We start from the raw sequence: 26,814 nt of genomic DNA, 5'->3' as shown, positions 1-26,814 counted from the left end.
CTTTTTTCTCTTACATAAAGCCCAGCTCTGTGGAGTGTACGGCTTAAAGTGGTCCTATGGACAGATACTCCAATCTCCGCTGTGGAGCTTTGCAGCTCCTTCTGGGTTATCTTTGGTCTCTTTGTTGCCTCTCTGATTAATGCACTCCTTGCCTGGTCTGTGAGTTTTGGTGGGCGGCCCTCTCTTGGCAGGTTTGTTGTGCCGTGTTCTTTCCTTTTTTTAATAATGGATGTAATGTTGCCCCGTGGGATGTTCAAAGTTTCGGGTATTTTTTTATAACCCAACCCTGATCTGTACTTCTCCATAACTTTGTCCCTGACCTGTTTGGAGAGCTCCTTGGTCTTCATGGTGGTGCTTGCTTGGTGGTGCCCCTTGCTTAGTGGTGTTGCAGACTCTGGGGCCTTTCAGAACAGGTGTATGTATACTGAGATCATGTCACAGATCATGTGACACTTAAATATCGTCCACCTGTATGCAATCTAACTAATTATGTGACTTCTGAAGGTAATTGGTTGCACCAGATCTTATTTAGGGGCTTCATAGCAAAGGGGGTGCATACAAATGCACGCACCACTTTTCCGGGGTTTTTTTCTTCACCAATTTGGACTATTTTGTGTATGTCCATTACATGAAATCCAAATAAAAATCAAGTTAAATTGCAGGTTGTAATGCAATAAAATTGAAAAAGCACCAAGGGGGATGAATACTTTTGCAAGGCACTGTATAAGCAATAAATGGGAAAAACAAAGGGGACGTAGCAGATGTGATATTTCATTTTCAAATTGGTTACAATTAGGTTAAGGTAAGGGTCAAACCAAAGACAATCTATTATATTGACAAGATAGTCAAGTGACCACTAACATTGGAAATGAGTGTCCTCAAAGATGGAAGCACTGTATTGTCTTTGATGGAAGGCAGGCCAAAGTAGTCGACATCAGGTGGGACTATTCTAGCCAATAGAGGGCAGATACGTGTGTGAACAAAAGGCACAACTCAGATGAAGTTTTATTTTTTTTAAGTTGGCGAAATGCCACATGCGTTCACTTATATCAGTGCATTCGTAACAACCTAACCATTACAAAACTTTTATTTGATCAAGTTAGCAATTCAAGTTTTTCTTAACCAAATTCGACTCATTGTCCTCCATAAAAAATTCCTCACTTTGTGGTCTTATTTTTGTGGACAGATTTTGGGCAGAGTAAACCCTCTCGCTTCGCCTCTTCCTCTGCTCAAACTCATGATGTCAGCCCGGTTAGCATCAACTGTCTGTGCTCCCATTGGTCATCCTGAGCTGTTCAAGCTCCTCCTCCAGGCTTCTAATTCGCTGCAGGAGTTCGGTCCTGTCCTGCTGTGCCTTGAGCTCTGCCTGCCGCTTGGCATCCTGGATCTTCCTCTCATACCAGCACTCCAGCTGAGTGGACACTGTCTCAAAGAACCTCTGGGTCACCTGCAACAAAGATACATGAAGTACGTGAAGAAGAAGTTACCCCTTCTCCACACACAACCCCTTCCCAGAATCCAAGTGAAAAGGAATCATTGGTCCACAGCTATCTTGTCATCAGTTACCTCCATGGCGTGTAGGTTGTTTCTCTCCTGACTGAATGTGGGCTCAGGGGGTCTGTCCATGAAGAACTCCAGGGTCCTGGTCCCGACACTGGGTGGTCTCATCAGGCCACGCGTCCTGATCCGGTCCCGGAGGTGCTTCCTGTGGTGCCAGCCATGACTGTCCTGGCCCCGGCCCTGCTTCCAGTTGCTGGTGGGAGACTGGCTGCTGCTGACACTGCGGGAGCAGCCCTCCCAGATCAGCCCCGGAATGGGATTGTCGAGCAGTTCTGGATGCTGACACCGGGGGGCGGTAGAGCTCAGGAGGATTCCTGGGTGATGGTGTTGAGCTGGCAGAGGGAGAAGAGTAGTGTTCTGGTAGTTATCTGAGAAGAGAGGAACGAGAAATGGAGCTTGTTTTTCAAGCTTGTGCGTTTTCTAAATCAGAGGTGTAAGACCTAGACCTACTGTCAACCCCACAATTTCATCACCAAAAATGTTGGGACGAGGTTAAACAAATTCTTACTTTAGTTAGATTGTGACTTGATTTCTGGAACCACCTTTCCATGTCTCATCCTCATTATCATGCTCCTCCTAACACCCACCTGGTGATCTGTCCAGCTTCAGCTCAAAGTACTTCCTGCCCGACCCCTGACCCTGGCCCTGCTCCATCGCCGGACTGTGTGGTGCATTGTGGGTGGTTGAGGGCGAGGGTGAGGGGCATGGCAGCCGGTTGACGTAGGTAGCCAGAGAGCTGCTGCTGTCCCCAGAGAAGACAGAGAGCAGGGGGAGGCACTCTGAGTCTCCATCGTCCCCCACAGACTGCTCCACCGACGGAGAGGGGAGCAGCTTGTAGTACTGGGGGTCGGCTGGGAGGTGGAAGTCCATATCCTGGATCTGAGTCATGCACCACCTCTTCAGCTCCTGGGTCGCTGCTGCCTGCTTGGAGTGTGAACACCAGAGAGACATAGGGGGGTCGTTCCACAAATTGTGTGCCTTCTGAGTAGTGTAACTTTTGATTTCACCTAATTTTAACATTCTGTCATAAAGAGCACATGTTTAACTTAATAAAAAAATATTTTTCTCAAGTGGTTAAATAACAAAATGACTATAGTAAGTGCCTATTAAGTGCCAAATAAAGTAACAGGGTTGACTGTAACATGGTTGATGATTTCACCTCGAAACGGCCATTAATCCTTGGGGCGGGGGAAAGGAAGTTTGTTGTGTGCAACAGGGAGAGACAATTGAAAGTAAGCTTCACCCAAAATGTTTCATTGTTAAAACATTTCTAGCCTGTCTATCTGTGAGTAACAGGGTTGACATGTTATGTTCGACTTGCTCACTTTTCCACCACAAAACACCAGAACATGTTCAAAAAGAGTACAACCAGCTCACCTGCTTTTACACTATAGTTTTACTATTAGATGTTACATTTTTCTTTAGAAAAAAAATATTTAAAAAGGAATAGTTTCAACACATTAAAATGAGAATTCAGTTCACATATCAGGGTTGACCTTAAAATGAGGGACAGATGTAAATGAATCACTAATCCCATCAACTAAATAATAATTTTCAGAAATGACTTTGTCAAAGCAACAAAATAACTAGGGCTTTACAAACCTGGAGAAATTTTGCGATTGAGTAGGATAAGACCTTCATAGAAGTCACAAAGGAGAAACATGTCAAAATGCTGAATGTCTTTAGTCATATTAAAATTCTGATTTATTAAATTATCAATGTGGTCTATATTAAAAGGCACATCAGTTAATTTAACAGGCTTTAAAAAAAAAAAAATGGTGCACAATTTCTACTTAAAATATCAAAGGGACTCAAACCCAGGGGTTAGGGTTAGGATTAGGGTGACTGCTGCCTGTTTTGTGTGTGAGCAATCAGAGAAACATAGGGGTTAGGGTCACTGCTGCCTGCTTGGTGTGTGAATGAACACCAGAAATACATGTTGTCATGTTTTCAGAGGATGTGGGTTAGTGAAGATGTTACTTAGAGATGTTGTGAATAAGTTTCAGACGTTATTAAGAAGGGTGAATAAGGCCCTGGTTAAAAGTAGTACACTATATAGGGAATAGAGTGCCAGTTGGGATGTAGACAGAAGGTATATAAGGGTGTGGTTGTGCCATGTAATACAATACCTGTCTCCTCTGTGCCTCCTCTCTGCCCTGGGCAGCTCTCTGGTCCATCCTGTAGAGGCACTCCATCCTCTCTGCTGCCACCCTCTCCTGGGTCAGCATGTCCAGCACTTTGATCTGATCAACACAACATCGAACAGCAGCTATCAGTCAAACAGAATTCATGGTTGCCTCTCAAATAGCATTCAAAAGTGTTTCATTATATGGGGAATATGGTGATTAAAAACAGGTTGATACATTTTTTTTAAATGTTGCAGCAAATCAAGTCTGACATTTTTAAGTGGATATTACAAACTTTAGAAGCCTTTCAAACCTCAAATACACTACAGGTTTGCATTTCCTGCCATGCAGGAAAATTCTCAGCCACAAAAGAGTGATCAAGTTAAGATCCTACGTCTGTATGTCATTCATGTCATTTCCACACAAATGTCCACACAAATTCTAGTAGAGCATTACAGGATGTATTTGTAGTTTGTCTTTCTGTATGAGACAGAAAAAGCCATGTGTGCAACAAAGTTGAATTGAATTGACTGGTAGCAGACAGACCTGGTGTATGCTCTTGCGGTCCATCCTCCCAAGCCTAGTATAGACTTGCTCCTGAACCGTCAGCATCTGTGTCCTCATCTCCTCTTTAGTGGCGTTCAGCTCTCCCTCTAGCCTCTTGATCAGGGGCTTACAGTGGCAGCCATTGGCTGGGGCCTGACCAGGGGACACAATCATGTATAATTGTGATATTTGTTTTACATCTTTTCTTTAGGTTTCTTTCATTGGTTTCTTTCTAGATATCTTATATTACCAATATCAACAGCAACAACAATACTTCTACTGTACTGTACCACTACTACCACTTCAGTTATGGACACCCCACCCCTAGGGTTGAAACATTTCAATAACTTCAAGAGGAAATAAAAAGGTGGTATGGGAATCCTCTATCTGGGGTTTCACGAACACCTGGGAATTTTGGAAATTAATTTTGCAGCGTAGTGACTGACCTGTTTGACATTGCCGTCCTTGTCGCGGTACAGGGTGTATAGCTGATAGGTTTTGCCGTTGTGAGGAGGGGCTTCATCACGTGTACACAGTCTGCTCTTCCTGTGGAGGTCGAGATGGCCATTCATTCTTCTTCTAGGAGTATCCTCTGCCAAGGCCTGGAAGAAGAAGACTTTAATGTCCATTATCTTGCAGAGAACAGAAATTGTCTTTATCCTCACAACCCAATCCCCTGAGACACCCCCAAGCACCTGTTCTTTGAAAAGCTTATGTCTTCTCCTTCTGTGGTAAGGGCTGGTTGGGGGGACTGATGTTTTACTGTAGTGAAGGCGGTGGTGATGATGGTGAGGCAGCTCTGCTCTGTTGAGGCCGGCCCTGCTGGCCATACGCTCACTACAGTGAGACGCCTCAGCCATGTACCCACTGTCCTGATGAAGGAAACAGCCAGGAGGTAGAGGAGAAGGAGAAGATAACTTTATTGTCCAATTGTACACGAAGGTCCATGAAGGTTCGACTTCCGCTTTAGCCCAACCCATTAACTCAAGAGGCACAAATAATGTAAACATCATATTTAACATTGGGTTAGCATACCGCCGTCTACTGTCATCCATTTTCTGCCTATCAATGTACACTGCCTAATTTTACACCCAGACAGCCTTTACCTTGTTGGGCAGCATTTCTTCTCTGGTGACAGACTGGGTTCTGCGTTCTGCCTTCAGCCGGTCCCTTTTCTTCCTCACCGTCCTTCCTCTAGTGAAACAGTGGACCTGACCAAAACACAGGAGAGTAGAAAACGAACGACTAACTATACTGTCTGTTGCTACCTCACAGTCCAGCCAAGGTGCATAAAATGAAGAACAGACTGGATTACAGACTGGAAAAACTGACTACTCATCGAGGCGATGGGTAATCATCTGCACTCTTTATACTCCTTAATAAACTGTCACTCTTGGAGGGAAATGTAAGTTCAATAAGAGGTGTTTGATGCCAGAATCAGTTCATAATGTGTATCAGATCAGTGTATCATTGGTCTATGTCCAAAGAAACATCTCATGCTGACCTGAGGAGCTCTGGCCAGCAGGAGAGACACGTCTTTGTGGTTGTAGTCTCTGGCCTTGTCCAGGGCAGTCTTCCCTGCCTAGAACAGACAGGAATTACTTGAAAGGTCGCATTGCTGACAAGGAGCCTGCACTGTTGACAATGCTCCTTTTAAATGCAATCCCCCCTATATAGTACACTGGTCAGAAGTACAGCACTGTATGGTAATAGAGTAGCATTTGAGATGCATCCACTTACTTTGTTCCGTGCGTTGCCGTCAGTCCCTGCCTCCAGGAGGAGCTGAACAGTTTTCTTGTGGTTTAGGGCAGCCGCCACATGGAGAGCAGTGTCCCCTAGCTGGGCACAGGAAACAGACAGGTGACTAGCCCTAACCCTGTCCCCTAGCTGGGCACAGGAAACAGACAGGTGACTAGCCCTAACCCTGTCCCCTAGCTGGGCACAGGAAACAGACAGGTGACTAGCCCTAACCCTGTCCCCTAGCTGGGCACAGGAAACAGACAGGTGACTAGCCCTAACCCTGTCCCCTAGCTGGGCACAGGAAACAGACAGGTGACTAGCCCTAACCCTGTCCCCTAGCTGGGCACAGGAAACAGACAGGTGACTAGCCCTAAACCTGTCCCCTAGCTGGGCACAGGAAACAGACAGGTGACTAGCCCTAACCCTGTCCCCTAGCTGGGCACAGGAAACAGACAGGTGACTAGCCCTAACCCTGTCCCCTAGCTGGGCATAGGAAACAGACAGGTGACTAGCCCTAACCCTGTCCCCTAGCTGGGCACAGGAAACAGACAAGTGACTAGCCCTAACCCTGTCCCCTAGCTGGGCACAGGAAACAGACAGGTGACTAGCCCTAACCCTATCCCCTAGCTGGGCACAGGAAACAGACAGGTGACTAGCCCTAACCCTATCCCCTAGCTGGGCACAGGAAACAGACAGGTGACTAGCCCTAACCCTATCCCCTAGCTGGGCACAGGGAAGAGGTGACTATAGGTGTGAGAGCAGTCAAAGGAGCCCCCCCTAGGGTTAGTGTGGATAAGCTGATCCTACATCTATGTAAAGGTTACTTCTACCCGGAGTTGAGCGGTCACTGACTGGACACAGGTGTGTTATAAAGACAGAAACTCTACTGTGGCGTCAAACTAAACAAGTAATCATCAATGACGTGAAAGGAGCTGTAGTAACAGTATAAATCAAGCTGGGACCTACCTGGTTTTTCTCCGTAACAGAGCATAAGGCGCCCACCAGAATCTTGATCATGGCCAGGTGATTGTAACGTGCTGCCACATGCAAACAGGTGTCCCCCACATTGTTCTTGATGTCTGGTCTGGAGCCTCCCAGCAGCAGCACGTGGGCGCTCTGAGCATTGGCGTTCTGACAGGCCAGGTGGAGAGCTGTGTTTCCTGCCTAAGAACAAACACACAAAGCCTAGTGTGGCAGAACCGAGCCGTCAAGGTGAAAAATCTGTCTTAACACTAATTTGCTCAAGGGGCTCCGTACTACTATGACTGACCCTGTAAACCAACACTGCACCTATCCGGTGTATGTGACACATTTTTTTATTTTAAAAAAATTATCCCAATTCCAAACGACACCCTATTCATCATAGTGCACTACTTCAAAAGGAGTGCACTACATAGGGAATAGTGTGCCATTTGGGATGCACAATGACAGTGGCATGAAAAACCTGTCAGGCACCAGACAGAAACACATTTCAGTCCTAATGCGTTTTACCATCATTGGTCACAGATCTAGACGCAACATATTCACATTTGGATTGCTCTACCTTGTTCCTGGCGTGAACGTCAGCCCCAGCCTTGACCAACAGTTTGACTGACTGACAGAAGCCATGCCATGAGACCTCATGGAGCGCTGTGTTGCCGTCCTATCAGAAACAGCGAGACGTAAAGCACTGTCATTAGAAGCAGTGAAACATTAGTTTTTCTAATAATGTCATTTAATTAATATGCCCGGACCTCATATAGATTGCTAATACAGTTCAGGTACATTACATTTCTCCCTGTGTTGTGAATGCTTGTATTTTTGGCCCTCTGTACATTAAATAAAGGAAATGTGACTTTGCCTTTAGACTTGAAGATTCAGTGACATTTCAGTAACATTGCTTCAGATTCCTCAACGTTTCATGTGACCTTCAGGGTCTATGTCCCAAATGGCGCCCTATTCCCTTTATAGTGCAATACTTTTGACCAGGACCCATGGGGACCTACAGTGCATTCGGAAAGTATTCAGACTCCTCGACTTTTCCACATTTTGTTACGTTACAGCCTTTATTCTAAAATTGATTACATTTTTTTTCTTTCCTCATCAATCTACACACAATACCCCATACTGACAAAGCAAAAACAGCTTTTTAGACATTTGCAAATATATTCACAATAAAACACTGAAATATCACATTTACATAAGTATTCAGACCCTTTAGTCAGTACTTTGTTGAAGCACCTTTGGCAGCGATTAACAGCCACGAGTCTTCTTGGGTATGACGCTACAAGCTTGGCACACCTGTATTTGGGGAGTTTCTCCCATTCTTCTGTGCAGATCCTCTCAAAGGATGGCGCCGACAGAGATGGTCGCCTCGCTTCGCGTTCTTAGGAAACTATGAAGTATTTGTTTTTTTATGTATTATTTCTTACACTGTTACCCCAGGAAATCTTAACTCTTATTACATACAGCCGGGAAGAACTATTGGATATAAGAGCAACGTCAACTTACCAACATTACGACCAGGAATACGACTTTCCCGAAGCGGATCCTCTGTTTGGACCACCACCCAGGACAATGGATCGGATCCCAGTAGGCGACCCAAAACAACGGCGCCGCAGAAGGGACAGACGGAGCGGTCTTCTGGTCAGGCTCCGTAGACAGGCACATCGCTCACCGCTCCCGAGTATACTATTCGCCAATGTCTAGTCTCTAGACAACAAGGTAGACGAAATTCGAGCAAGGGTTACCTTCCAGAGAGACATCAGAGATTGTAACATTCTCTGTTTCACTGAAACATGGTTCACTCGGGATACCTTATCAGAGTCGGTACAGCCACCCGGTTTCTTCATGCATCACGCCAACAGAAACAAAAATCTCTCTGGTAAGAAGAAGGGCGGGGGTGAATGCCTTATAATTAACGAGTCGTGGTGTGATCATAACAACATACAGGAACTTCAGTCCTTTTGTTCACCTGACCTAGAATTCCTTACAATCAAATGCCGACTGCATTATCTACCAAGAGAATTCTCTTCGATTACAATCACAGCTGTGTATATCCCCCCCAAGAAGACACCTAAACGGCCCTGAAAGAACTTCATTGGACTCTATGTAAACTGGAAACCACATATCCTGAGGCTGCATTTATTATAGCTGTGGATTTTAACAAGGCTAATCTGAAAACAAAGCTCCCTAAATTTTATCAGCATATCGAATGCGCGACTCGGGCTGGCAAAATTCTGGATCATTGCTACTCTAACTTCTGTGACGCATACAAAGCCCTACCTCACCCTCCTTTCGGCAAACCTGACCATGACTCCATTTTGTTGCTCCCAGCCTATAGACAGAAACTAAAACAGGAAACGCCTGTGCTCAGGTCTGTTCAACGCTGGTCCAACCAATCTGATTCCACGCTTCAAGATTTCTTCGATCACGTGGACTGGGATATGTTCCGGATAGCCTCAGATAACAACATTGATGTATATGCTGATTCGGTGACCAAGTGTATCGGTGATGTTGTACCCACGGTGACTATTAAAACCTTCCCCAACCAGAAATCATGGATTGATGGCAGCATTCGCACAAAACTGAAAGCGCGAACCATTGCTTTTAATCATGGCAAGGCGACCGGAAACATGACCGAATACAAACAGTGTAGCTATTCCCTCCGCAAGGCAATCAAACAAGCTAAGCATCAGTATAGAGACAAAGTAGAGTCCCAATTCAACGGCTCAGACACAAGACGCATGTGGCAGGGTTTACAGTCAGTCACGGATTACAAAACCAGCCCCGTTGCGGATACTGACGTCTTGCTCCCAGACAAACTAAACAACTTCTTTGCTCGCTTTGAGGACAATACAGTGCCACTGACAGGGCCCGCTACCAAAATCTGCGGCCTCTCCTTCACCGCAGCCAATGTGAGTAAAACATTTAAACGTGTTAAACTTCGCAAGGCTGCATCCCTAGTCGCGTCCTCAGAGCATGTGCAGACCAGCTGGCTTGTGTGTTTACGGACATATTCAATCAATCCCGATCCCAGTCTGCTGTTACCACATGCTTCAAGAGGGCCACCATTGTTCCTGTTCCCAAGAAAGCTAAGGTAACTGAGCTAAATGACTATCACCCCGTAGCACTCACTTCCGTCATCATGAAGTGCTTTGAAAGACTAGTCAAGGATCATATCACCTCCCCCCTACCTGACACCCTAGACCCACTCCAATTTGCTTACCGCCCCAATAGGTCCACAGACGATGCAATCGCAATCACACTGCACACTGCCCTAACCCATCTGGACAAGAGGAATACCTATGTAAGAATGCTGTTCATCGATTACAGCTCAGCATTTAACACCATAGTACCGCCCTGTGCAACTGGGACCTGGACTTTCTGACGGGACGCCCCCAGGTGGTGAAGGTAGGAAACAACATCTCCACCCCGCTGATCCTCAACACTGCGGCCCCACAATGGTGCGTTCTCAGCCCTTTCCTGTACTCCCTGTTCACCCAAGACTGCGTGGCCATGCACGCCTCCAACTCAATCATCAAGTTTGCAGACGACACTACAGTGGTAGGCTTGATTACCAACAACGACGAGACAGCCTACAGGGAGGAGGTGAGGGCCAGGTGTGGTGTCAGGAAAATAACCTCACATTCAACATCAACAAAACAAAGGAGATGATCCTGGACTTCAGGAAACAGCAGAGGGAGCACCCCCCTATCCACATCGACGCGACGGGACAGTAGTGGAGAAGGTGGAAAGTTTTAAGTTCCTCGGCGTACACATCACGGACAAACTGAAAAGGTCCACCCACACAGACAGCGTGGAGAAGAAGGCACAACAGCGCCTCTTCAACCTCAGGAGGCTGAAGAAATTTGGCTTGACACCAAAAATACTCACAAACTTTTACAGATGCACAATCGAGAGCATCCTGTCGGGCTGTATCACCGCCTGGTACGGCAACTGCTCCTCCTACAACCGTAAGGTTCTCCAGAGGGTAGTGAGGTCTGCACAACACATCACCGGGGGCTAACTACCTGCCCTCCAGGACACCTACACCACCCGATGTCACAGGAAGGCCAAAAAGATCATCAAGGACAACAACCACCCGAGCCACTGCCTGTTCACCCTACTATCATCCAGAAGGTGAGGTCAGTACAGGTGCATCAAAGCTGGGACCGAGAGACTGAAAAACAGCTTCTATCTCAAGGCCATCAGACTGTTAAAAAGCCATCACTAACATTGAGTGGCTGCTGCCAACATACTGACTCAAATCTCTAGCCACTTGAATAATATAAAATTTGATGTAATAAATGTATCACTAGTCACTTTAAACAATGCCACTTTATATAATGTTTACATACCCTACATTACTAATCTCATATGTATATACTGTACTCTATACCATCTACTGCATCTTGCCCATGCCATTCGGCCATCGCTCATCCATATATTTATATGTACATATTCTTATTCATTCCTTTACACTTGTGTGTATAAGGTAGTTGTTGTGAAATTGTTAGATTACTTGTTAGATATTACTGCACGGTCGGAACTAGAAGCACAAGAATTTCGCTACACTCGCATTAACATCTGCTAACCATGTGTATGTGACCAATAAAATTTGATTTGATTTGAAGCTCTGTCAGGTTGGATGGGGAGCGTTGCTGCACAGCTATTTTCAGGTCTCTCCAGAGATGTTCGATCGGGTTCAAGCTGGGCCACTCAAGGACATTCAGTGACTTGTCCCGAAGCCACCCCTGCTAAGTCTTGGCTGTGTGCTTAGGGTCGTTGTCATGTTGGAAGGTGAACCTTCGCCCCAGTCTGAGGTCCTGAGCACTCTGAAGCAGGTTTTCATCATTGATCTCTCTGTAATTTGCTCCGTTCAGCTTTCCCTCGATTCTGACTAGTCTCCCAGTCCCTGCCACTGAAAAACATCCCCACAGCATGACGCTGCCACAACATGCTTCACCGTAGGGATGGTGCCAGGTTTCCTCCTGATGGTGCCAGGTTTCCTTCCTCCCGTATTCAGGCCAAAAAGTTTAATCTTGGTTTCATCAGACCAGAGAATCTTGTTTCTCATGGTTTGAGAGTCCTTTAGGTGCCTTTTGGCAATTTCCAAGCTGGCTGTGAATTGCCTTTTACTGAGGAGTGGCTTCTGCTTGACTACTCTACCATAAAGGCCTGATTGGTGGAGTGCTGCAGAGATGGTTGTCCTTCTGGACGGTTCTCCCATCTCCACAGAGGAACTTTGGAGCTCTTTCAGAGTGACCATTGGGTTCTTGGTCACCTCCCTGATTAAGGCGCTTCTCTCCAGATTGTTCAGTTTAGCCGGGCGGCCAGCTCTAGGAAGAGTCTTAGTGGTTCTAAACTTCTTCCATTTAAAAATGGTGGAGGCTACTGTGTTCTTGGGGACCGTCAATACTGCATAAATGTTTTGGTACCCTTTCCCAGATCTGTGCCTCGACACAATCCTGTCTCGGAGCTCTATGGACAATTTCTTCGACCTCATGGCTTGGTTTTTGCTCTGACATGCACTGTCAACTGTGGGACCTTATATAGACAGGTGTGTGCCTTTCCAAATCATGTCCAATCAATTTAATTTACCACAGGTGGACTTCAATCAAGTTGTACAAACATCTCTGACCAATGGAAGCAAGATGCACTGGAGCACAATTTCGAGTCTCATTGCAAAGGGTCTGAATACTTATGTAAATACGTTTTACTGTCTATAAAGCTGTTTTCGCTTTGTCATTATGGGGTATTGTGTGTAGATTGATGAGGAAAACAAATATTTAATCAATTTTAGAATAAGGCTGTAACGTAACAAAATGTGTAAAAAGTCAAAGAGTGAATACTTTCCGAATGCACTATATACAGTTGAAGTCTGAAGTTTACATACACTTAGGTTGGAGTCATTAAAACTTGTTTTTCAACCACTCCACAAATTTGAAGTTAACAAACTATAGTTTTGGCAAGTCGGTTAGGAAATCTACTTTGTGCATGACATACTTTTTCCAACGATAGTTTACAGATCATTTCAATTAAATTTCACTGTATCACAATTCCAGTGGGGCAGAAGTTTACATACACTAAGTTGACTGTGCCTTTAAACAGCTTGGAAGTCCAGAAAATGATGTCAGGGCTTTAGAAGCTTCTGATAGGCTAATTGACATAATTTGAGTCAATTGGAGGTGTAGCCGTGGATGTATTTCAAGGCCTACCTTCAAACTCAGTGCCTCTTTGCTTGACATCATGGGAAATTCAAAAGAAATCAGCCAAGACCTCAGAAAAAAGATTGTAGACCTCCACAAGTCTGGTTCATCCTTGCGAGCAATTTCCAAATGCCTGAAGGTACCACGTGCATCTGTACAAACAATAGTACACAAGTAAAAACACCATGGGACCACACAGCCGTCATACCGCTCAGGAAGGAGAAGCGTTCTGTCTCCTAGAGATGAACGTACTTTGGTGCGAAAAGTGCAAATCAATCCCAGAACAACAGCAAAGGACCTTGTGAAGATGCTGGAGGAAACCGGTACATAAGTTTCTACACTACACAAAAAAATAAAGGGAACACTTAAACAACACAATGTAACTCCAAGTCAATCACACTTCTGTGAAATCAAACTGTCCACTTAGGAAGCAACACTGATTGACAATAAATTTCACATGCTGTTGTGCAGATGGAATAGACAACAGGTGGAAATTATAGGCAATTAGCAAGACACCCCCAATAAAGGAGTGGTTCTGCAGGTGGTGACCACAGACCACTTCTCAGTTCCTATGCTTCCTGGCTGATGTTTTGGTCACTTTTGAATGCTGCCGGTGCTTTCACTCTAGTGGTAGCATGAGACGGAGTCTACAACCCACACAAGTGGCTCAGGTAGTGCAGCACATCCAGGATGGCACATCAATGCGAGCTGTGGCAAGAAGGTTTGCTGTGTCTGTCAGTGTAGTGTCCAGAGCATGGAGGCGCTACCAGGAGACAGGCCAGTACATCAGGAGACATGGAGGAGGCTATAGGAGGGCAACAACCCAGCAGCAGGACCGCTACCTCCGCCTTTGTGCAAGGAGGAGCAGGAGGAGCACTGCCAGAGCCCTGCAAAATGACCTCCAGCAGGCCACAAAGTGCATGTGTCTGCTCAAACGGTCAGAAACAGACTCCATGAGGGTGGTATGAGGGCCCGACGTCCACAGGTGGGGGTTGTGCTTACAGCCCAACACCATGCAGGACGTTTGGCATTTGCCAGACAACACCAAGATTGGCAAATTCGCCACTGGTGCCCTGTGCTCTTCACAGATGAAAGAAGGTTCACACTGAGCACGTGACAGACGTGACAGAGTCTGGAGACGCCGTGGAGAACGTTCTGTTGCCTGCAACATCCTCCAGCATGACCGGTTTGGCGGTGGGTCAGTCATGGTGTGGGGTGGCATTTCTTTGGGGGGCTGCACAGCCCTCCATGTGCTCACCAGAGGTAGCCTGAATGCCATTAGGTACCGAGATGAGATCCTCAGACCCCTTGTGAGACCATATGCTGGTGCGGTTGGCCCTGGGTTCCTCCTAATGCAAGACAATGCTTGACCTCATGTGGCTGGAGTGTGTCAGCAGTTCCTGCAAGAGGAAGGCATTGATGCTATGGACTGGCCCGCCCGTTCCCCAGACCTGAATCCAATTGAGCACATCTGGGACATCATGTCTCACTCTATCCACCAACGCCACGTTGCACCACAGACTGTCCAGGAGTTGGCGGATGCTTTAGTCCAAGTCTGGGAGGAGATCCCTCAGGAGACCATCCGCCACCTCATCAGGAGCATGCCCAGGCGTTGTAGGGAGGTCATACAGGCACGTGGAGGCCACACACACTACTGAGCCTCATTTTGACTTGTTTTAAGGACATTACATCAAAGTTGGATCAGCCTGTAGTGTGGTTTTCCACTTTAATTTTGAGTGTGACTCCAAATCCAGACTTCCATGGGTTGATAAATTGGATTTCCATTGATTATTTTTGTGTGATTTTGTTGTCAGCAGATTCAACTATGTAAAGAAAAAAGTATTTAATAAGATTATTTCATTCATTCATATCTATGATGTGTTATTTTAGTGTTCCCTTTATTTTTTTGAGCACTATATATCCACAGTAAAACGAGTCCTATATCGACATAACCTGAAAGGCCGCTCAGCAAGGAAGAAGCCACTGCTCCAAAACCGCCATAAAAAAAAGCCAGACTACGGTTTGCAACTGCACATGGGGACAAAGATCGTACTTTTTGGAGAAATGTCCTCTGGTCTGATTAAACAAAAATATAATTATTTGAACATAATGATCATCGTTATGTTTAGAGGAAAAAGGGGGAGGCTTGCAAGCCGAAGAACACCATCCCAACCGTGAAGCACGGGGTTGGCAGCATCATGTTGTTGGGGTGCTTTGCTGCAGGAGGGACTGGTGCACTTCACAAAAGAGATGGCATCATGAGGTAGGAAAATGATGTGGATATATTGAAGCAACATCTCAAGACTTCAGTCAGGAAGTTAAAGCTTGGTCGCAAATGGGTCTCTCAAATGGACAATGACCCCAAGCATACTTCCAAAGTTGTGGCAAATGGCTTAAGGACAACAAAGTCAAGGTATTGGAGTGGCCATCACAAAGCCCTGACCTCAATCCCATAGAAGATTTGTGGGCAGAACTGAAAATGTGTGTGCAAAAAAGGAGGCCTACAAACCTGACTCAGTTACCCCAGCTCTTTCAGGAGGAATGGGCCAAAATTCACCCAACTTATTGTGGGAAGCTTGTGGAAGGCTACCCGAAACGTTTGACCCAAGTTAAACAATTGAAAGGTAATGCTACCAAATACTAATTGAGTGTATGTAAACTTCTGACCCACTGGGAATGTGATGAAAGAAATAAAAGCTGAAATAAGTAATTCTCTCTAATATTATTCTGACATTTCACATTTTTTAAATAAAGTGGTGATCCTAACTGACCTAAAACAGGGAATTTTTACTAGGATTATGTCACGACTTCCACCGAAGTCGGGTCCTCTCCTTGTTCGGGCGGCGCTTGGCGGTCAGCGTCAACAGTCTTCTAGCCATCATCGATCCACTTTTCATTTTCCATTGGTTTTGTCTTGTTTTCCTCACACCTGGTTTCAATCCCCTCAATTACTTGTTGTATATTTAACCCTCTGTTCCCCCCATGTCTTTGTGTGGGATTGTTTATTTTATGTGCTTGTGCACGTGTTGACTGGTGCGCGAAGGGTTTTTGTACCCATGTCTTGTTATTTTTATGCCGTTGGTTTTGCGATTAAACTGCTCCGGCTATTACCAAGTTCTGCTCTCCTGCGTCTGACTTCCCTGCCACCGGTTACGCACTCCTTACAGATTAAATGTCAGAAATTGTGAAAAACTGAGTTGAAATGTATTTGGTTAAGGTGTATGTAAACTTCCGACTTCAACTGTATAGGGACAGATCCAGAGACATTTCTCTCCCACACCTTGTCCTGCAGGTCTAGAGCGCAGCCTCCCTTGATGAGTCCGTCTATGATATCACTGTTCCCCACCATGGCTGCTCGGTGGAGTGCTGTCTGGTGGCCCTGTGATGACAGAAGGACATGGGCCTGGGTTGCCTCCCTGTCACTCATCACTGCTCACTACTGTCAACACAACACACAGAATACTAACGTTAAACACACACGTGTACGCATTTACGCACACACACATGCATATACACGCACACAAATGCATGCACGCACGAGCACACACATCACTACTGTGCAACCCAACACACAACATACATTACACACTGAGGTTCAAATTATGTAAACTCTATCTCAATCACAAAAAAAGTGCATCAACCTCCAACACAAAATCTAAGATAAAAAAGCCATTCATCTCTATGTACCAAATTAAGTCTGGTATGATCACGTAAAGATAGTGTAATGGGATGAAAAACTAATCTGGGTAACAAAAACATTATCTAATAGGGAATATTCTCTGATGTATCAGATCATCAAGAATGATTTCATTCTTAAAAAAAATAACATCAAGGACAATATCTAATGGTCGATATGATGGAAATATTTCAAATCTAATGCTCAATATTTTGATCTGATCTGAAAGCGTTGTCTTACCTCATCCAGGATGTCCGTGTTCCAGCAGGATGTATCCCAATCCCAGATTGCCCCTTTAAAAAGGTCAGGGTGCAGCGGTATGCCTGAGAAAAGTCAAACAACAAACCGATGATTGATGGGGTCAATCCAAATCCGTATTATTAAAAATATATAATATGCCCTCTCCTTACAAAAAGCATTACAGCATTGTAGTAGGCAAAATAAACATGGACTGAAATGAGCGCAGCTAGACTGTAAACTGCAAATAGTCACTCACTCCTCATACAACTATAATCTGCTGCTCTCGGACAGAGTGCCGCTGTGTGTGCATGCGTGTGCACATCCACGTGCATATGTACGTGGTCATGTGTGTATGCCAGCCAGTATGTGCATTGGTGAGTATGTATTTATGTGTTATGTGTGTGCGTGTGCATGTGTGTTGGCGAGTCTGTGGGTGTGTGTGTCTACATACGTATGTGTGTGCCAGCTGGCAGAATTAAAGGCAGTAAACAACCCCATGTATAATCCACAGGGGGGAAGTGGAGGGGATCCTGCTAGCTGGCTCTGCTATTTATCTGTTACAGATAAAGGCTGGGAGTGGAGCACAGAGCAGAGAGGGTTAAACCCTGCCCTGATACTACCACACAACTGCTCTGCCTCCAGACCACCCAGTCAGGAGAATAAGCTATAGGCACAGAAGTGAATTGTATGATCGCTATGGTTATAAACCTGTCGGGATTATAAAATGACAGGGTAAAATAGATTGCTATTATGCATAGTGTTTCCTCATCTACCATTTGACTCGCCCCTGTCACTCCAATGTGTCCCAAATGGCACCCTATTCCCTTTACAGTGCATGGGGCCCTGATAAAAAACGAGTGAACTATAAAGGGAATAGGCTGTAATTTGGGATGCAACGCAAGTTTCCCCCATTGGCTTAAACCCTAATTAAAATTATTCTCAATCTGCATCTGTCCTCCCTCCACCTTGGACTATCAGGAGACACCTCCTGGTTTCATTTTTCTCCTCTCACTCCCTCTATCCCCCTTCCCATATTGCCTCTCTATCCATCACCCAGTCAGTCAGAGCGGTGTGATCAATGTGTGCATCAGATCAGTACACAAGTGAGATATACACCACAGAGACAGCTATGGCAGCAACACAGTGACACATCCATCTATTAAACATAGGCTTGATGCTAAAGTCTTCCAGTACAGATAGACAGCTAGTTAGAGCACAGCACAGTCAGAGAGGCAGGCAGAGGAGAGGAAAAGCAGTGACCCTGCTATGGGGCTTTAGCTGCCCTGTTCCAGATGTTGACTTCCTACCACTGCAGCTGTACACCGGAATGGACAGATGGAGGAAGGTTGAACTGGATTCTGCTTCCTTTGCTGAATGCCTGGAGCTACAGTATGTTGTTCTAGTTATTTCATACAACAAACTGAGTGAAAAGTCTGCTCAGCTGATGTGAGAAGTGTATTGCATAATGTTTTTTGTATATCCACAGTCATATTGTCTTTTGCCTTAACATTAGTAGCGGATTTGGTTTTGGGTGCCGAGATACGGTATGAAAGGGATGCGTCGTTTTCCATGAAATAGTCTTGTAGTTTTTTGACTTTTGTAGGTTTTTTAAATGGTCTTCAATGAGCAAAAATGACATAAAAGGCATCTGGCACAAATGTGATGATATAATCGTCAAGCCATTCAAAAGATGAGGGGACAGGACCCGGAAGTGTGACGTAGGACAAAGTCACTTGCACACATCGTATTACATTTTTATGTAAAAACCTAAGAATTTGTCACAGGAAATGCAACCTTGGTGATGGCTACTTTGTCCCCCTGGGTGGTGATGTGTTGAGCCACATGGTGGACCTGTTTGCCTTTCTAGGAGGCTACGAGGAGCAGTTCAGACACTGTCAGGGCGGCAACATACTGATGGCTCATCAAAGACCAACCCTCTGAGCCGAGTTCCTCTCTAGGCTTCTTCGTCTAGGGAGTTTTCCCTGGCCACTGTGGTTTCGCTTATGCTTTACTTGCTCTTTGGGGTCTGGGCCAGGTTACTGTAACGCACTTTGTGACTGCTAATGTAAAAATGGCTTGACCATCAGAGGTAAAGAAAACTCTAAGGAAAGGTTACAACTATTGTAAGTAGGCTACCTTCTGGTTGACACAGCTAAAGCGTTTTCATTGGACAGAAGAAACGTGTTCAGCATTTTCATTGGACAGAAGCAAGGAGTTCAGCATTTTCATGGGATAGAAGGAAGGTGGGCGGAGTGACGACATTGCCACAGTTTTTTCTGGGAGTCCTGGAAGAAGTGCACTGAACCACTCTAGGACCTGGCTCCTCTCTCTCTTCTGTACATGACCTCAATAAGACTCCTCTTTAATGCATTCTGATCTCTTTATGTACATGGCCTGACTCCAACCATAAAGGCTTCCGGCTGGCCAGGGGATATAATGACCATACAATATAATCCCATCACAGTCAGTGTCACACCCTGATCTGTTTCACCTGTCTTGTGATTGTCTCCAACCCACACCAGGTGTCTCCCATTACCTCATGTGTATTTATACCTGCGGTTTCTGTTTTTCTGTTGCCAGTTCGTCTTGTTTCCTGTGCTCTAGTTTTTGCTTTTCCTAGTCCTCCCAGTTCTGACCTTTCTGCCTGTCCTGACCCTGATCCTGCCTGCCGTCCTGTACCTGCCTGACTCTGATTTGGATTACGACTCTTTGCCTGCCTTCACCTACCGATTGCCTGCCCCTTGTACTGTAATAAACTCTGAGACTCGTACTATCCGCCTCCTGTGTCTGCATCTGGGTCTTAGCCTGAGCCGTGATAGTACGAACTGGCCATGACTGACTCAGCAGACTCGGACCAGCTCCGCAACGCTGTCACTTTCCATTGAAAGACACTCAGAGTTACTGCAAAGCCTTATGGAGGGACTCCATACCCTGGCAGAACGCCATGACCATGCATCAATACATTGCTGGAGGAATTCCGCGGATTCCCTACTAGGCAGCAAGTAACAACAATAATCCCCCAGACTCTTAGCAACCCCACCATCAGCTGCGATTGCTCCCAGCCTACACTGGTGTCCCGAGAACCTCGCTTACCTCCTGGAGATTTTGGAACCTGCCGGGCGTTTCCCTCCCAGTGCTCCCTCATCTTTGAGCTGCAGCCTTCTTCGTTCCCCTCAGACCGCTCAAAGATAGCGTACTTGATAGCGCTGATGTCTGGGAGAGCACTCGCCTGGGCTACAGCAATGTGGGAGCAAGAGTCCACCGTTTGCCTCAGTCTGGAGGAGTTTGTGGCGGGGTACGTAAAGTGTTAGATTCTCCATTGTCCGGGAGAGAGGCTGCTTGTAAGCTGCTCCAACTACGTCAAGACTCCCGTAGTGTGGCAGACTACGCAGTGGATTTTCACACGTTGGCGGCTGAGAGCGCCTGGAACCCGGAAGCCCTGTTCGACACGTTCCTTCATGGATTATCGGAGGTGAATAAAGACGAGCTCACAACCCGGGAGCTGCCCATGGATCTCGACTCCCTCATAGCCTTGACAATCCGGATCAATGGGCGGTTATGGGAATGTAGGAGGGAGAGGGGGTCTGTTCCTTTTTTGCCATCTCTCGTCCACGAATTCCACCTCGCCTCTGATGAACCCCGGGAATCCCCTAAGTCTACTTTTCCAAGAGAATCTGGTGTCACCCGAGTTTATGGACACTGCCCTGGTGTTGGAGCTGGGTATCTCCACTCAACCCCTTTCCATCCCGATCGATGTCAGAGTGATGGATGGGCGCTCTATTGGCAGAGTCACCCACAATTCGGTACCTATCAACCTGTGAGTGTCAGGCAACCACAGTGAGTCTATGCAGTTTCTGCTCCTGGAGTCTCCTCATGTACCCATGGTTTTGGGGTTTTCATGGCTACCAAGGCACAACCCCCTAACTGACTGGACTACGGGTTCCATCATGTTTGGAGTCTGTTTTGCCATGCACATTGACTGAAGTCATTACAGCCTGCCACGGGACATCTCCCTGCTGGATACAGCCTCGGATTTCTCCGCCGTTCCCGCAGAGTACCAGGATTTACGGGAGGTTTTCAACTCTGCCTGCGCCACATCTCTTCCTCCGCATCGGCCCTACGACTGTGCTATCGACCTTCTCCTGGGCACTGCAACGCCTCGGGAGTGACTTTATTCCCTGTCGGGTCCGGAGACCAAAGTGAAGGAAGGTTATATTGAGGACTTTCTCGCTACAGGGATTATGCATCTATCTGCCTCCCCCGCTGGTGCAGGGTTCTTCTTTGTGGAGAAGAAGGACAAGACCCTGCGTCCGTGTATCGACTACTGGGGTCTTAATGGCATTACGGTTATAAACCGTTACCCGCTACCACTTATCTCCTCGGCTTTTGAGCATTTCCAGGGGACGGGCATCTTCTCCAAGTTGGACCTTTGGAACGCCTACCATCTGGTTCGGATACCGGAAGGAGACGAGTGGAAGACAGCCTTCAACACGGCTAGCGGGCACTATGAGTACCTGGTGATGCCGTTCGGACTGACAAACGCTCCCGCAGTGTTCCAGGCCCTGGTCAATGATGTGCTCCGTTACATGTTGAACCGACTTGTTTGTCTACCTCGACAACATCCTCATTTATTCCCGGTAAGCTCAAGAGCACGTCCTCCATGTCCGACAGGTCCTCCGGCGTCTCCTGGAGAACCAGCTTTTCATGAAGGCGGAGAAATGTGAGTTTCATTGCTCCACCATCTCCTTCCTAGGGTATGTCAACGCTGCAGGGAGTATTCAGATGGACCCTGAGAAGGTGAGAGCAGTGGGGGATTGGCCTCAACCCACATCCAGAATGTATTGCAACGTTTCCTGGGGTTTGCTAATTTCTACCATTGTTTCATCTGGGGTTACAGCACCCTTGCATCCCCCCCTCTCTGCACTCACCTCTCCCAAGATTTTGTTCATATGGTCTCCAGCAGCTGACCGGGCGTTCTCAGACTTCAAGCAGTGATTCACTACAGCTCCCATCTTAATACATCTGGACCCGTCTCGTCAGCTCGTGGTGGAGGTAGACACCTCGGACGTCAGAGTGGGGGCTGTCATGTCCCAGCGTTCTGCCCAGGACCAGAAGCTGAATCCCTGCGATTTCCTTTCCCATCATCTTAACCCTGCTGAGAGGAACTATGACATGGGAAATCGTGAATTACTCGCAGTTAAGATGGTGTTGTAGGAGTGAATGGCACTGGTTAGAAGGGGAGGAACACCCTTTCTTGGTGTGGATGGACCATAAGAACCTGAAATATCGCCGCACCGCCAAGCACCTCAAATCCAGGCAGGGCCCTGTTATTCACTCGTTTCACTACCTCCTACCATCCGGGGTCCAAAGGGGGGGCCCGCCCAACCGGATGTTTGTCCCGGACTCTGCCCATGTTCCAGTCCTGGAATGGGCACATTCCTTGAGACTCACGTGTCATCTTGGCTCCCGTCGGACCTTGGCTTTTGTCCGACAATGTTTTTGGTGGCCCAGATAGGTTCCTGACATCTCCGCTTTCATTGCCGCCTGCACTGTGTGTGCGCAGAACAAGACTCCGACGCAAGCTCCTGCTGGCCTCCTTCAACTACTCCCTGTTCTTCACCACGCCTGGTCCTATATATCCTTGGACTTCGTCACGGGTCTCCCTCCGTCACATGGCAACTTCATCATCATTATGGTGGTGGATAGGTTTCCCATTTTATCCCCCTTCCTAAGTTGCCCTCAGCTAAGGAGACGGCCCAGCTCATGGTGCAGCACGTCTTCCGGATCCATGGACTTCCGGTCGACATGGTCTCCAATCTCGGTCCTCAGTTCTCATCCCGTTTCTGGAAGGCATTCTACACCCTCATTGGGTCGTCGGCCAGCCTGTCCTCTGGTTTTCATGTCCAGTCTAACGGCCAGTGGGAGCGAGCCAATCAGGACCTGGAGACGACACTTTGTTGCCTTGTCTCCACCAATACCACCACATGGAGCCAGCAACTACTGTGGGTTTATATGCCTGCAACACCCTTCCCTGTTCTATTACTGGTCTCTCACCTTTTTAGTGTTCCCTGGGATATCAGCCCCCGCTCTTTCCGGAGCAAGAGGAAGAGGTCAGCATACCTTCTGCCCAGATGTTCGTCCATTGCTGTCATCATACCTGGAAGAGAGCCTGGGCTGCTCTTCTCAAGACCACCTCCAGGTATCGACGACAGTCGGACCGCCATCATTTTGGGCAGAGGGTATGGCTTTCCACTCTGGATCTGCCTATCGGGGGGAAAGTCCCGCAGACTTTCCCCCCGTTTTATCGGCTTTTTCCCCGTCTCTAAGGTCCTTAGCACCTCTGCTGTTCGCCTTCTATTGCCATCCGGTGTACATGGTGAGGCGCCTACTGAGTGTTCGACCTCGAGGCAGGGCATTCCAGTACCTGGTTGACTGGGAGGGTTATGACTTGGAGTAGAGGTGTTGGGTCCCCGCCAGGAATATCCTGGACCCAGTCCTTATTGCAGACTTCTGCCGTCAACACCCCGGTCAACAAGGTGTGTCCCAGGGTAGGACACCAGGTGGCACCCCTGGGGGGGGGTCCAGGATGTGTATTTATACCTGTGGTTTCTGTTTGTCTGTTGCCAGTTCGTCTTGTCCCGTCAAGTCCTACCAGCGTGTTCCCGTGTACTATCTGCCTCCTGTGTCTACATCTGGGTCTTAGCCTGAGCCGTGATAGTCAGTCAGATTAAAGATGGTTGCCAGGGAGCATCTGTAATCTGTGGTTCCTTTGATACTCAGAAAGCCTATATGGTCTTAATCAGGGGGTTGTGTTGTGTTGTGTGTACGTACAACAAAGCACCCATCAGCTCAGCTTATCCTTGTTCCTCCTTCAGTAGGGTTTCTTAGAACAACCACATCAGAGATAGTCTAAAATTCTGATCTCACATATCCTATTAGATTACCTGAATTTCTGGAACACCTGGGAATGTTTGTTAAGGTACCAGAATTTTGCAACCCTAGATGATCTGAGTGATAAGGAGAGGGTTTTACATTCATCAAACCCCCAAACGATCTCCGTCTCTGGTACCCAGTGTTCATAGTGGTGGTGCTAATGTTTCTCATCCCAGTCTCTGGGACCACCAGTTGTTTCACACATTTAATCTATTCGAACACTAGGATCAAGGGTTGTGGTAGAAGACTGAGTTGATAATATAAACATGAATGAGTCTTTCCTTCTAGAGAAATTAACAGTGTACATTCTACTGTGCGACTGTAACAATGCTTGAAATGTCCACTCCCAAGCCAAAGAATTGCTAGCTTTTAGATGGTGCAGCTGGCTAAGTCATTATCAAGAGGGTGGTCGCGGGTTTGTGAGACAGAGGATCTGATAGCAAGTACCGGTAAGGACGCTATAGAGTTAAGCAAGTAGCTATACAGTTAAGCCTGTTACAAGAGTGCAAGTATTCTCTGTCTAGCTCTCTAGGGTTAGCTGTACATATACAATCATTTGGGGGTGCTTATATTTGTCCTGTTACACACAAGTGTGTAATAGAAATATATTTCTTGCATATCCATACTCCCCCTGAGACACGGGCAGGCAGTGCAGTCATCATTGTACAGCGTGGCTGGAGCAATTAGGGTTAAACGCCTTGCTCCAGGGCACAGCAACAGAGTTTTGTACATTTTCTGCTCTGGTATTCGAACCAGCAATCTTTTGGTAACTGGCCCAGCGCTCTAACCTCAAGGATACCTTTCGCCCCTAATATACAGTATAAAGCTTCCTATCACAATGTAACCACTATCAACTCAGGAGTGATTGGTTATGACGGCAGATGAAATTAAATAGGTTTAAAGCAAAAGACTGGGAGAAAAGCTGCTTTCATTGAATGCATGCACAGCTATTAGCCTGGGTAAGCATTTGCTATCACTGTCTCCACTAAGCAATTGAGAAGAGTCTTTCATAAAAGATTAGTGAAGACTTCACTGAGCTTTTGAAAATATGTTAATGCAGCATTAAGATCATATAGGGAGAGATGACACAACAACCCCCCTGTCCACTTCTCATCCAGCAACTTCTCATCCAGCTCCACAAGTAAATATGTAACTTGAAAACACTCCTAAATGAGACAACCTCTATAAATAAAGGATAAATAAATACAAAGAATGAACAAACATATACAACATGATTTGTGAGAAGAAAAGCAGTTTACTCACTGTGTCCCTGGACCTCTCGGCGTCAGTGTGTTCTAGAGTTTAACCCAGCTGCTCTGGAGTAGAGCATCAGCTGCATGCTTCCTGAGAGAAAGAGAGCGAAAGAGAGAGAGAAGAGCGAGAGAATGGGAGAGAGAGAGTGGGCTGTCACACTGTCAAGCCAGTATAGTTCTCACCCTCTCAGCTGTAGCTCTACTATACCCCTTCCAACCCCACCACTTATTACACCCCAACCGATGCCATATCACAATGGATTTAGTTTAATCATTTAATGTATATGTGGAGTGCCATGACAGGTTAACACAGACCGGGTGGTACACTCGCCTGTCATCATTATTGTCTGAGACATCACATTCTCTTCAGCTATCTAGGCAGAGAGTGATGTATCATCGCTGTCAGGGGCAGACTGGGACAAAAATTCAGCCCTGTCATTTTAAGCACACCAGCCACATCACCGCGCGTGATCTCCTCTGTTGTCACTGTCTGTCTGTCACTCCTAAGTGTTATTTGCTATTACATATAGAGCCAACATATTAAGGAACTGGCAGTACATTTGTGTCTCTCTGTTTTCTTCCTACCTCCACTGCACTCACCTGTGAGCTGTCTCTGCTAAGCCTAGCATCCTTTCCCACAGCACTGTTACCAGAAGACCAGCGGACCACACTGCCTGAATGAATAAACACATTTATAAGATCAAGAGCAAAATTACTGAATAAATGCCTAATAGATGACCACTGGCTCACTATACCTTATAAAAGTGCCTGACTTTCATACATGTGCCCCCCATCCTAAGGGTTAATTACTATTACATACATAAGATAGAGCTAAAATATTAATACCAAACTGGTAGTACATATGTGTCAGTGTGTGTCTCTCTCTCTCTCTCTCTGTCTCTTTCCTACCTGCACTGCACTTGACTGCTGCAGCAGCAGCTGAGCTGTCTGTGCTGCTAAGCCTAGCATCACTGTAACAAGAAGACCAGGGGACCAGTGGCGGTTGTAGACCATTTCAGCTGGGGGGGCCAAGCTGGGGCCAGTTGTACTGTTAGAGGGGCCAGTTACATTAGACGTTATTGTTGTCATATCGTTTTGCATGTGGAGCGATACTGTTGTGTTCCGCCTAAAGCCGTCCCTCTAGAAAATGTGTGGATTAAATTAGTGTTCCGCGTTGCCACTGTCTAATAACGGATGTAAAAAAAAGAATGATAGCTAAAATTAGTTTATGTAAAAATTATTTCATACTCAACATTTAGGGGGGCCACAAGGGGGTCCAAAATTGTTGTCACAGGGGCACTGGGCCCCCCCCCCCCCCCCCAGAACCGCTAGTGCAGCGGAACACACTGACAGTACTGAGCCCAAAACCATAATAAACCATTTTCCATAACAAACCATTTATAACACATTTAAAAACCGTTTGTTCACCATTTATTAATCATTACTCCCACATTTGTAAATGTTAGTAAGCTAGTTATTCACACAGGTATTTACAGTGCCCTCTGTAATTATTGGGACAGTGACACTGTTGTTGTTTTGGCTCTGTACAC

At 46.4% G+C, this 26,814-nt stretch overlaps 1 protein-coding gene across 4 annotated transcripts; it reads right to left on the bottom strand.

Annotated features, from left to right (window-relative positions):
• Window positions 1–659: 659 nt before the first annotated feature.
• On the bottom strand, window positions 660–25,360 carry ankrd6a (ankyrin repeat domain 6a). Of its 4 annotated transcripts, XM_014195163.2 has the most exons (15): window positions 25,275–25,360; window positions 17,079–17,161; window positions 16,443–16,601; window positions 7,516–7,614; window positions 6,939–7,136; window positions 5,973–6,071; window positions 5,737–5,814; window positions 5,339–5,443; window positions 4,928–5,104; window positions 4,679–4,834; window positions 4,233–4,385; window positions 3,690–3,803; window positions 2,148–2,484; window positions 1,567–1,928; window positions 661–1,447 (listed from the first exon to the last, which is right to left on the bottom strand). In XM_014195163.2, exons 3-15 carry the CDS (start codon window positions 16,587–16,589, stop codon window positions 1,259–1,261), a joined length of 2,214 nt encoding a protein of 737 aa, XP_014050638.2. In that variant the 5' UTR covers window positions 16,590–16,601; window positions 17,079–17,161; window positions 25,275–25,360; the 3' UTR covers window positions 661–1,258. The 4 variants fall into 4 exon arrangements, with proteins under 4 accessions (XP_014050621.2, XP_014050631.2, XP_014050630.2 ...); XM_014195146.2 differs by having other exon boundaries at window positions 660–1,447; window positions 4,679–5,104; XM_014195156.2 differs by having other exon boundaries at window positions 660–1,447; window positions 2,148–2,481; window positions 4,679–5,104.
• Window positions 25,361–26,814: the final 1,454 nt, after the last annotated feature.

This window comes from Salmo salar, chromosome ssa01 (genome assembly GCF_905237065.1).
Source record: "Salmo salar chromosome ssa01, Ssal_v3.1, whole genome shotgun sequence".
Taxonomy (NCBI): domain Eukaryota; kingdom Metazoa; phylum Chordata; class Actinopteri; order Salmoniformes; family Salmonidae; genus Salmo; species Salmo salar.
This window is presented reverse-complemented; position numbering and strand designations above follow the sequence as displayed.

Bases quoted from the DNA above. Each gene is read 5' to 3' on its own strand.
- ankrd6a (XM_014195146.2), bottom strand. From the start codon at position 16,589: ATGAGTGACAGGGAGGCAACCCAGGCCCATGTCCTTCTGTCATCACAG. The intron at 7,137-7,515 runs GTAGAGCAATCC...GTTTGTTCTTAG, and splicing joins ACGTTCACGCCAGGAACAAG to GCAGGAAACACAGCTCTCCA. The intron at 4,386-4,678 runs GTCAGTCACTAC...TCCCCTGGTCAG, and splicing joins AGGACGGCAATGTCAAACAG to GCCCCAGCCAATGGCTGCCA.